Source organism: Terrapene carolina, unplaced genomic scaffold, assembly GCF_002925995.2.
Source record: "Terrapene carolina triunguis isolate 2854851 unplaced genomic scaffold, T_m_triunguis-2.0 Scaffold210, whole genome shotgun sequence".
Classification (NCBI taxonomy): domain Eukaryota; kingdom Metazoa; phylum Chordata; order Testudines; family Emydidae; genus Terrapene; species Terrapene triunguis.
Genome location: NW_020664561.1, coordinates 37,753,493 through 37,766,141, shown reverse-complemented (window position 1 = coordinate 37,766,141; position 12,649 = coordinate 37,753,493). Strand labels below are relative to the sequence as shown.

At 43.4% G+C, this 12,649-nt stretch overlaps 1 protein-coding gene across 1 annotated transcript; it reads left to right on the top strand.

Annotated features, from left to right (window-relative positions):
* Positions 1-250: 250 nt before the first annotated feature.
* On the top strand, positions 251-4,189 carry LOC113407321 (volume-regulated anion channel subunit LRRC8B-like). Its single transcript, XM_026655699.1, has 2 exons — positions 251-2,406; positions 3,049-4,189. Exons 1-2 carry the CDS (start codon positions 271-273, stop codon positions 3,319-3,321), a joined length of 2,409 nt encoding a protein of 802 aa, XP_026511484.1. The 5' UTR covers positions 251-270; the 3' UTR covers positions 3,322-4,189.
* Positions 4,190-12,649: the final 8,460 nt, after the last annotated feature.

The window sequence follows — 12,649 nt, the reverse complement described above, 5'->3', positions numbered from 1 at the left end:
CAGGCCCTAAATGACTTCTGCCAATTCATTATTCAATTTTATGCAAGTACTAGGATTACAATTTGGGAATTGCTGGGCCATAGTCCAAAGCTCAGTCCACTAGATCAGTGTTGTTATGCTTGTTTATAAAGGAGTAAACTGCCTAATAATCAGGACTTAAAATAATTGTATTGCATAGTTCGATTATATTAAGTAAATAGATTTGAGCACTTGTTCTAAGGATCTTTCTCTTTCTCTTCTCTAGTTGCTGCTGTCCTACAGGTGAAAGTCATGATTACGCTAACTGAACTCAGATATTTAGCAGACGCTCAGTCATCCTACCACATATTAAAACCATGGTGGGATGTCTTCTGGTATTACCTCACCATGATTATGCTGCTGGTTGCTGTACTAGCCGGGGCTCTCCAGCTCACTCAAACTAGAGTGTTGTGTTGTCTTCCTTGTAAGCTAGAATTTGACAGTCGTTGTGCAGTGCCTTGGGATTTGGTTAAAACCAACCTTAACGTGTCCTCTAGCTCTGCCACACAAATAATTCTCCCTTCGAGAATCCAGAATGATCTTCATCGGCAGCAATATTCCTACATTGACGCAGTGTGTTATGAGAGACAGCTTCATTGGTTTGCCAAATTTTTCCCATACCTAGTGCTTCTGCATACTTTCATTTTTGCAGCTTGCAGTAACTTTTGGCTCTACTATCCTAGCACAAGTTCAAGGCTTGAGCACTTTGTAGCCATTCTTCACAAGTGTTTTGATTCTCCATGGACAACACGAGCCCTCTCAGAAACAGTTGCTGAGCAGTCTGTGAAGAGTCTGCCACTATCCAAATCCAAAATATTGCTTTCATCACCTGGGAGTCAAACGGATACAGAGGCAAACAGGCAGTCTCTGCCATACACACAGCCTGGTTTAGAAACAACTGGAAGAGAGAACTCTTCGAGTGTTCTAGACAAAAAAGAAGGGGAACAAGCTAAAGCTATATTTGAAAAAGTGAAAAGATTCAGAGTACATGTTGAAGAGAAGGATGTCATATATAGAGTGTACATGAAACAGATTATAATCAAAGTAATTGTATTTATAATAATAATGATTTATGTCTCCTATTATTTAACTTTTATTACACTTGAAATTGATTGTGTAATTGATGTTCAAGCCTTTACAGGTTACAAAAGGTACCAATGTGTTTATACCCTCGCAGAAATTTTTAAAATATTAGCTTCATTTTATGTTGTTTTAGTGACCTTCTATGGCCTGACCTGCACGTACAGTTTGTGGTGGATGTTGAGAAGTTCACTTAAGCAATATTCTTTTGAAAAGTTAAGAGAGAAAAGCAATTACAGTGATATCCCTGATGTAAAGAATGACTTCGCATTTATTCTTCACTTGGCAGATCAGTATGATCCACTTTATTCACAACGATTCTCAATATTTCTGTCTGATTTGAGTGAAAACAGACTGAAACAGATAAATCTTAACAATAAATGGTCAGTGGAAAAACTGAAAAATAAACTAATAAGAAATTCCCAGGACAAGATCGAACTTCAGCTTTTCATGCTAAATGGTCTTCCAGACAGTGTCTTTGAACTGACTGAAATAGAAGTTCTAAGCTTGGAACTCATTCCTGAAGCCAAGCTTCCGTCAATAGTGACTCAGCTAGTCAATCTCAAAGAAATTAATATTTATCATTCATCATTAACTGTGGATTACCCAGCACTAAACTTTCTAGAAGAAAATCTGAAAACATTGCGTCTAAAATCCAGTGAAATCGGAAGGATTCCACTTTGGGTCTTTCATCTAAAAAATCTCAAGGAATTGTGTTTAACAGGATGTTTTTTGCTAGATTACCACAACTCTATATACAATGAAGGTTTTCAGGATCTAAAGAATCTGAGAACAATTTACTTAAAGAACAGCCTTTCCCGTATACCTCAGGTGGTTACAGACCTATTGCCTTCACTGCAAAACTTATCTATCAATAATGAGGGAAATAAACTGGTCTTACTAAACAACTTGAAAAAATTGGTAAACCTGAGAACCTTGGAGTTGATCTCCTGTGATTTAGAGCGCATTCCACATTCTATTTTCACCCTAAACAATTTGCATGAAATAGATTTAAAAGAGAATAATCTCAGAACAGTGGAAGAAATAATGAGCTTTCAACATCTCAAGAACCTATCTTGCTTAAAATTGTGGCACAACACCATTTCATATGTTCCTGCGCAGATCGGTGCATTATCAAACCTGGAACAACTGTACTTAAATTACAATAACATTAAAAATGTTCCACTGCAGCTATTTCTTTGTAAAAAGCTACACTATTTGGATCTTAGCTATAACAAGCTAACGTCTATTCCGGAAGAAATCAGTTATTTGACAAATCTGCAGTACTTCGCTCTGACAAAAAACCATGTAAGTAGAACTCTTAAATTACTTTAAGCATTAGAAATTCTGATTTTTGTCTACCCTGTTTCTTCTTGAAGACTCTATGGCCTGCTAGAGCTCACCAGCTTTATGGCACTGTAAACAACAGGGACGTGAAACCCAGTTAACTGAGAGGGGAAGTGATTTTTTTTTTTTGCTTTTTTAAAACTGGTCAAAGCAGGGTCTAAATGATCAGGTAGTTGACACAGATGTTCTGTGTAAATTGGCCTAATCTGTAATGACTGTTCAGTTGGGTTCAGCAGGTGCAAAAGGAATGTCATTTATTAAGCATAATTCTTAAGAAGGAGCATAAGTAGGAAAAACAATCTGATCATACTAGCAATTTGATTTTTAGATTTCCTTGATGTTCTGTGAAGAATTAAACTTTTCTCACCTAGCCACATTCATAACCAGAGATACACAGCACTGTTTTCATGCAAATATTGAAAGTAGACTTTTTCCTGACTGTATCCCTTTTATAGCATACAAAATTGTCATTTCCTTACGCTGTATCTATCTTTTTTAATTTAAAAACATTTTGAGGGTAAAAAATGCATTGGGTAATGAAAATATGCAGTTTTTGTATAGGTTAGCAAGCTTTAATTAGCATGTCCTCCTTCCTCTTTGTAGATTGAGATACTGCCAGATGGATTATTTCAGTGCAAAAAGCTGCAATGTTTACTTCTGGGACATAACAGCCTGACGAGTTTGTCTCCTCGTGTTGGCCAACTGTTGAACCTTGTTCAGCTAGAGCTGATTGGGAACTACCTTGAATCGCTTCCTGCTGAACTAGAAGAATGTCAGTCTCTGAAACGGAGTTGTCTAATTGTAGAAGAAAGGTTGTTAAAAACGCTTCCACCTTGTGTGAGAGAGAGCTTGCAGACTTGCTTGGATAAATGTTAAATGAGATGAGACTCTGTACATCAACAAATCCTTTAGGCCTTTGACTTACTATCTGTGTAAAGATCGGTGTAAGTGGAAAGAAGGAAAGAGAGGTAACAAATGGTTTACAATTCAGGTCTAAATCTACCCGTATTGCCCTGAGTCTTGTTTATAAGAAAAGGAAAAAATTGCATTTGTCTTAAAACAAGCAAACAAAAGTGTAGACTTAGCAGACAGACATACATTTGTGAATAACCTGATATGTAAGTGATTGGGTTCTACTGGCTGATGTGCTTTCAGTAATAAATGTTTACGGTCACGAGTGTTGGGATGGAAGAGTTGGTTGCTTGGCTGTAGAGTATCTCATTTTTTCATGGAAAATTTTATTTCTTCTGAAAACAATAATTTTAAATGGCTTAATCGTATGTTGTATTGGGAGCAAGGATTACCTAGGTTTGTTTTTTCAGACATATACTCACTGCTGACTTGAAGTAGCATGTGTTAAGTTAGGACTATTCTATTTAAAATAACACAATTAACTGGTTCATCGTGCGTTTTGAAAATCATTTTACAATGTAATTTTACAGTTTTAATGTTTTTTTTTCATGTGACAAAAGTGTTGAACGTTTAACTTGTAACTTTGGAAGATGCCACTTGACTCTTTTTATTAAAACAGTTGGACAAGTATTCTACACACCCTTCTACAACCCACTTCAATATTTTATGTCTTTAAAGTAGCAAAAATTGAGCTAATTAACTATCTTGTTCGCCTAGTAGGTGGGATTCAAATATAGCTTATTTAGTTTTAAAAATCAATCCGAAGAACCCTAAGTATTCAAGTAGCTACTGTTCATGTAACAAAGATACTTGCTTTGTTCACATGTACTTAACTGAGACAATATAAATTGATGATTCCATAATATCTACCTTCATTGATCATAATGGCAAATGGAACACAGTGCAGCCATGAATTGTTTGGTAAGTTGTGGGGATCCCAGCTGTAAGTGGTGTATACTCCCACTTGCCACTTAACCTTCCAATTGTTGACTCCCTCAATGTTCCCTCCCCCTCGCCCCCATTGTGGTGTTAATGTACTGGTGAAAAATTTTCATCAAAGATTAATGGATGGAGAGGGAAAGATACAACTTAGAAGAAGAAGAAGAAGGAAATAAGCCCATGCAGTTCAGAAGTGCTTGTAAAAACACCATAAGCTTTCTCTTTTCTGCTAAGTGGTATGTGTCTACAAGGTGTGAGCTGAAGGGAAGCTCTTATTACCCTTTCCTTTATTTAATATACTCCAAACTGGAAGGAAATAAAGTGGTTGCAGATTTTATATATTCTTTTCCTGTACACTTTGTTTCATTATTTACTTCTAAGACTGCTCTTCTGGAATTTATCATCTCAGCTAAGAATTTTGGATTTTGCCTGTTATGGTATGTATATACACACACACACAACCTGCTAGCATGCATTCAGGGAACATTTTTCTAATGTGTTAAAATTCAAATGTAAAATGCAGGTTAATATATGTTTAACCAGATACAACTACATCTGACAAAAACACTAAAAACGTTGACTTCTTAAGATTCTTGATGTTGAATAATTGTAATCCCTGGTTTGTCATTAAATCACTAGAGGATGAGTTAATATATCTAGTTTATTTTTGGTCACTCTTTGCTCTCATTCACAATGGCATTGTCTTGGAGTTAAGGTTTACCTTTTAATTTTTTTTAAAAATCATATACTTAGATTCTGATCCCCTACATATAAATAGGAGATGGTCTTTAGCTATCCAACAGGTTAATATTTATTCATCCTGCAAATTGCATTCCAAAGACCTTTCTAAATAAAACATTCTTCTCAGGGAACCAAACATATGGAACTTCATGAATTTTTCCATAGCTTTTCAGTCTTTTGTTTTTAGTAGGTGCTGTATTGAATGAAAAAATTTGCATCAACTGAACAATCACATCTAAATGTTAAGCAGTATTTCTGGAATAGTATCTTTTTGTAACTTCCATTTCTAGTTTTTCAAGTTTTAGTCCAAGATACAATTTTCATGTCTCATGATAGGTCCAAGGGTACTTGCATATTCACAAACAGAGCTAATCTTAGAATATAACTACGTTAGAGCGGAACAACTTGTGCCACTATCAATAGAGTTACGTTAATAATTACAGTATAAATGACATGCATCAGGACAATTTTAAAATCACTTTGTGCTGGAATTTGATGCACAAGATTTTGGCCTACAAAGTACTTTAAAAATAATTATTATTACAAAAGTGGATTTTGTTTTTGGTAAAAGTTCTTTTAGTCTTAAGCTTTATTTCATTCCTTTGTTGAAAAGCAGTATTGATATTTAAAAGAGCATAAGGTTACACAGATAACTGTTTGCACCAGACATTTAGAACAAAATTTTTACAGCTTTTTAGTTGTGTAAACCCTTTTTCATGATTAGCACACTGACACAGCTTAACTTTGGCTTTGATCTACTTAGTATGCATTTATTTCATCCAGAGTTTGTCCTTCAGAAGTGAACTAAACTAATAGGAAAATAATGTAGAGACTGATCCTGCATTCTTAAAATGTGCATAACTCCAAAAGAAGCTGGGGAAACTGTCTAAGAACCATGGGATTAGACCCATAAACATTAATGTTTCATGGGTGGAGTCTGTTTTTTAAAAGAAAAACAAAAACTTACAGCTGTACTGGATGAGTATCTAACATTTTGTTATTTTTTTCACTTTTAAAAAAGAGAAATGAACTCAAAGCCTACATATTAAAGTAATATCATATGAATGTTATGTTACACCCTGACAAAAGCCAGGAAGTTTAAAGGCTGGCATCTCTGGCCTTAACTCATGCCACAGTGTGCCTTTTTTGTTTTCCTTTCTGTACCCGGACACTCCCTTCCCTAACATTTAAGAATTGAGGATGGAGGCAACTGTAACTGAATTTCATGATGTCTATTTCAATCATTTAAACATCAGCTTAACATTAAACATTTGTTCAGAATGAAGAGATCATCAGGGAATCAGGATATTAATCCAATTTCATAACTACCATACAACAAGCTGTGGTGACATCTGCCGTATTTGTATAAACCAGTCCCGTTCAGCAAAAAAAGGCTTCTCAATTTGTTTCAATACTATTGTGGTGTTGTCTGTGTATTTTGTATTAATTATGAACTCATATATTTTGGACATTTTTGGCTGAAAAACTATTAAATTTTTTGCATAACAATTCTATGCACTTTATTTCCTTACCTACATACATGTCAGCAGCATTTCTCCCTGTCTTTGACACATGAAATTTAGCCATTAGAACTTTGCTCTCTTCTGTTAAGAGAAATCAGTTATTTTAATTATTTATAGTCCCTCTGCGTTTGGATCAGAAAACACACCAAAGCAACCCTGCTCCTTGAACTGCCTCAGCTGCCTTTAATTTGAATTTAAGATGCAGTATAAACAAGTTCTGAACACTTTTTGGTAATGCAGCGCAGCATTACACAGTGGAACCTGGCAGACACTGAGCAAAGATCACTTCGGACTGGCTCTCTGCTGTTTTGTCTCTCCTGTGTTGAGCAGATAAACTTCAGTGCATTTAAACTGCTGCTTAATGATGGCCTATAGGGGGTTCTCTGAGGAAGCGTTGTTCCAGGTCAGCCATAAAAATGTTGGCATATTGTGGGGCCATGCGGGTGCCCATGGTGGTGCCACTGGTCTGGAGGTATATAGTGTCACCAAATTTGAAATAATTGTGCATGAGGAGCTCAGCAACAAAGTCACAGAGCTCAGCAACAAGTTGTGCTGTGTCATGATCAGGGATACTGTTCCTGACAGCTTGTATTCCATCTGTGTGTGGGATGTTTGTGTAGAGAGCCTCCTAGCCATGGTGGCTAGGATGGTGTTTTCTGGAAGATCACCAATGCATTGTAGTTTTCTCAAGAAATCAGTGGTGTCACGGAGATAGCTGGAGGAAAACACTTCAACCTCGCTGGCCACACAATAGCAGATGTAAAGGTAACCATCTTACAGCAAAAAAACTTCAGGACCAGACTTCAAAGAGAAACTGCTGAGCTTCAGTTCATTTGCAAATTTGACACCATCAGATCAGGATTAAACAAAGACTGTGAATAGCTAGCCAACTACAGAAGCAGTTTCTCCTCCCTTGGTGTTCACACCTCAACTGCTAGAAGAGGGCCTCGCCCTCCCTGATTGAACTAACCTCATTATCTCCAGACTGATTCTTGCCTGCATGTTTATACCTCCCTCTGGAAATTTCCATTACATGCGTCATGCGTCTAAGTGGGTATTCACCCCCGAAAGCTTATGCTCCAATACATCTGTTAGTCTTTAAGGTGCCACAGGACTCTTTGTTACTTATGACATTAACAGACATACAAGTCTAGACAGTATTTGGTCCTGCCATGCGGGCAAGGGACTGGACTCGATAACTTCTCAAGGTCCCTTCCAGTCCTAGAATCTATAAGTATCACTTTTCACAGTGGACTTAGCTCTGGCAATCCTGGGGACAAATTAAGCCCTGGATGAGGGGGTTGGGGGAGGCAGTGGGGGCTGGAGTCTGAAGCCCCTGGCTGGGGGACAGAGCCTGAAGTCACGCGGCAAGAGCCTGGGGCCCCCTGCTGCACAGTCGGAAGCCTGTGGCCAGAGCTTGTGACCTTATATGGAGATATACCTATCTCATAGAGCTGGAAGGGACCCCGAAAGGTTATCGAATCCAGCCCCCTGCCTTCACTAGCAGGACCAAGTACTGATTTTGCCCCAGATCCCTAAGTGGTGCCCTCAAGGATTGAATTTACAACCCTGGGTTTAGCAGGCCAATGCTCAAACCACTGAGCTATCCCTCCCCCCTAGTGCTGCCACCCTAGTGCTGAAGCCCAAATCCTGAACCCTGGGATGGTGGGGAGCTCACCAGCTGCCTGCTCCTCAGCATTGTGCCCCAGGTGTCTCCAGAGGGAGGCACGGCCCAATCTCTACTAGCGGCCTCAGCAACCAACACCAAGGTCGTGCATCCAAGAGCACCAGGGAGGGGCCCTGTTCCCCTCCCCGCCCCCCATAATCACAACCCAGGAGGCTGTGGCTGTAAGAAAAGCCCCTGGTGGCTATGTGCAGCAATGGTGGCTACACTTGAGAAACACTGGTATATATTGCTCATAAGGTGACCATATGTCCCATTTTTAATGGGACAGTCCTGGTTTTGGGGACTTTTTCTTATATAGGTGCCTATTACCCCCCACCCCCGTTCCGTTTTTTCACAGTTGCTATCTGGTAACCCTAATTGCTCATGTTACAAATTGTGTGGTAATCTTTATTAATGGGTTGCTAAGATAAAATGCTCACCCTATTGTGTGTTTTAGTTAGTGGGACTTAGCTTCAGCAGGATGCCATGTTTAATGCAAAGTTCCAGTTTATAGGGCTGGAGCTAAACTGAGCATGTATTGGCAGGTAATGATTTTGAAATATTCCTTTTGCAAAGAAATTGTGAAGGCAATAGCTGTGGCAATGTCAGGAGCTTCAGCAGAAGTGTACTGTCTAGGCAGTTCTCATACAGTGTGCAGTAAAGGAAACACTTGTCGGTGATGGAAGCTACTTAGCTTTGATCCTCTTCATAGTCACGGTCTTGCTACAGAAAGGCCACATCCCCTAACCTTTCCAGCTTCACTTCTAGGAGCTTCTGATTTTATATAAGCATGGAGTGCAGGCAGGGGTCACAATGGGGTGGGGGGAAAGGTGATGGTACTCTTCCACTTTCTGACCCCACAATAATCTCTTCCCAGGCAGATGACCAAAATGAGACAGTGCTCACAGAAAATTGTACATATGTTCAAAATATGATCCTGTGTGGTCTTTGGACTCTCCTGGGCTTCTTGGGCTTGTCTCCATGATTTGGAAGGGGAAAAATAAGTGGTGGTATCTCCCAAATGCTATATTCTTGGGGCACCAGAATGAGACCTTGTGGTAAATTGTGCAGATCTGTGATCCTTCCCTTCCTCTCTTGTATGAGGAATGGAATAGTTAGCAAGGTTGGCATCTAAATTATCATCACAGAGTTAATGCCTCACTAAGATAAATGGGGCAGTCCACATCTCAGAGCTATGGTTCCAACCTCTGTGAAGACTTGTCTCTGTCTCATTTAGGGCTTGTCTACATGCACACTTTTATTCTGGAATAAGTGTCCACATGGGGAATTTAAACGAGGATAAGTAGAATGGTATAGATGCCAGTAAATTTCCCTATGTAGACCAGCCCTTAACCTCAAAAATGTGAGTGTTTTTCTACAACCAGTCAATAGATTCTGGAGAATTAGATGGCAGGAGCTTGAGAGAGAGGCTTGTGTGGCAAAGGGGTGTGAGCCCTGAGGGCAGGAAACAGCTCCATTTCCTCTTGCAGATTGTTTAAATCAGTAAAGTTCTAGAACCTTTGAGGATGTGTCAAAGCTATTTGGGGTTTTATCATGCCCTATATTTTCTCAAGTGAACAAATCTGTTGCATTTCATGTGGGGGAATGTATGTCCTTGGAATGTAGGAAATACAGCATATAGTTTGTCTTCAGTGCATAGTTTACCTGGATTTGGGCCCCTCAGTAAGCCAAGCCCGGCTGCGAGCATCCACACTGCTGAGCCACACTGGAGCCATAGCTGTGTAGCTGCATCCACACAGGCACCCACAGTAACCTGGGTTAGACGCTTGGATTTGGGAGTGGAGGGTGGGCATATCCCATGGTTTATAGTGCTGCAGTAACTTGAGCTACTCTAGGAATTGTTTCATGATATGCGTCCCGAGCTCCTGTGTGGAAGTATTCTTTGTCCACCAACACAGTAAACTAAAGCCCTTCTGGTTCTGTAGGGACGCATAGCTCCCGAATCGTCAGCCCACGGGTGCGGCACACTGTGCCCGTGGCTACGAGGCCGGAGCGGCCTTCACCCCAGCGTCTGTGTTTGGGAAACTTATTGGCTGACCTGATTTTCACCCTCGCTGCTTGCTTTCACGTGCACAAGATATGGGTTTGTTATCTCATGTTGTTGTACACTGTACGCTCCTCCTATGCGCAACAATTCAACCACTTAGAAGTGTTGTAAACAGGGAAGTAGAAAGAATAAAAACCCCAGGAAAAATTCCCTGGGAGGCTTTTTGGCTACCACGACCTGGCGTTCTGTCTCCTTTCCTCTTTCGTCGCCACATCTGGTGACCCCGACGTGATAACCCCTCGCTCACCGGCTGGATACGTCGAGTGCACCCCCGCGGCCGTTTGCCGCCCCTGATTCGTGAGTATGGGGGGGGGGACTTTCCAGTGCCCAGAAGGAGCACGCAAGGGAGTTAAAAAAGATTATACGGCAACGATCATGTGTCGTTGTCTCGGTCGCTCATATTGAGGACCTTCTAAGGGAGATAGATCGCCAGTACCCCTGGTATCCGGACTGCGGGTCTTTACGGCTTCTTGATTGGATACGGATTGGGACCACCTTGTATAGTGAACCCCGTGCCCCGGTCCAGCACCTGCTGCTCTGGCAGCGTTGCAAGGAGGCGCTGGAGGGGGTCGGCCCCGACGGTCCCAAGCCAGTCTCCCTTTTGCCCCCAGGTGATGGGCCGCCCCCCTCCTACCCGCAGCTGACCCTTCCTGTGCCGCCGCCCGCGGCGGCGCCCCCCTGCCCACCGGTCGGGCGGGGGGGCGCTGTCGCCACGGCGGTGCGGCGAGCGCGCGAGGCCGGTCTCTTGACCGACGAGGAATCCAGCTGTGGGTTCGAGGTGTTCCCCGTCTCTTGGCGGGATAATGGAAATGGGGGGGAGATAGTGGATTGGGAGGCTCTCCCCTACTCGGTTCTGCGCGAGCTCCGCAAGGCGGTTCGTGAGACCGGGGTGCGGTCCACTTTCACCCTGGGGATCTTGGAAGGTGTGTCAAACGGTTATCACTTGCTCCCCCAAGATTGGAAAGACGTGTCGCATGGTGCTGTCTCCCGCGCAATATGTTGTGTGGGATAGCGAGTATCAGTGAGAGGCGCTTACGGCGGCAGCACAGGGTGGGGGGGCCTATCTCGCTGAGCAGTTATATGGCGCGGGGCAGTTTTCGGGCATCCCCGAGCAGGCGGTGGGCACGCCCCGGGCAGCTTATCCCATCATTGGCCAGTGTGTCCGTCGGGCGTTTCGCAGAGTCCCCGCTGCGGGCGAGTCCTCTAAGTCCTTCGCGGTTACTCGGCAAGGTGCCGCCGAACCGTTCCACCAGTTTATTGACCGCCTCCAAGAGGCAGTCTAGAGGCAGATTGATAACCCGGAGGCCCAGACTGAACTAATGCAAAAATTGGCTTACGAAAATGCCAATGCAGATTGCCGCCATGCCATGCAGGCAGTGGTCGGGCGCCCGGGGTATACCCTGGCAGAATTGCTGCAGGCGTGTGCGGACGTAGGCACCCAAACCCATCAAATGGCCCTACTGGCAGCTGCCCTGCACAAGGGGCAGAAGCCTCAGGGGAACTGCTTTAACTGCCAAAAGCCCGGGCATTTTCGGCGAGAGTGCCGGGCCCCTGGGGGGGGCGTGTAAAAACAAACCCAAACCCCGAACAGACCAGAGGCCCCGCACGCTGTGTCCAAAATGCAAAAAGGGCTACCATTGGGCTGCGCAGTGTCGCTCAGCCGGGGGTGACAACCGGGCTTTAACTGCCAGCCAAGACAACCCCCCGGGAAACTAGTAGTCGGGCCTGCGACCAGCCCGAGGCCCAAGGCTGCGCCCCTCTCCGTGCACGACGTCCCCGCCGCCACAAGGGGCAGTGCGGGGATTGACCTTGTTAATCAGGAAAATATGGATATAACTCTCCCCGGGGAGGTCCTCCTCATGCCGTCCCAGATCCAGGGCCCGCTGCCGGAGGGCATGGTGGGCCTTGTCCTACCCCGCTCGTCCGCCAGCAAGCAGGGCCTGTTTGTGATGCCTGGGGTGGTGGATTCGGACTATGGTGGAGTTATCCATGTTCAACTGTGGAGTCATCTCCCGAAACAGTTGTTTCAGGGAGATGCCTGGGCGCAACTCATACTTGTGCCCTACTCCCTTCCGGCAGGGGGAAGAAACGTTCCCCGAACCGGAGGCTTCGGGTCCACCGGCCAGTGCACTGTTCACCCGCAAGTGGCAGCGGTTGTTAAAGATATTGGATCACCCCAACCCAAACGCATTTATTGCCTCAACGATCAGCCGTTCGAGGGTGTTATCGACTCTGGGGCAGACGTCACCGTCATCGCCGCCGCGCAGTGGCCCGCCCATTGGCCCGCGGAGCAGGCTCCGGCTGTTTGGGGTGTGGGCGGGGCGCAGGACTCGCTACGGAGTGCCCGATGGTTGG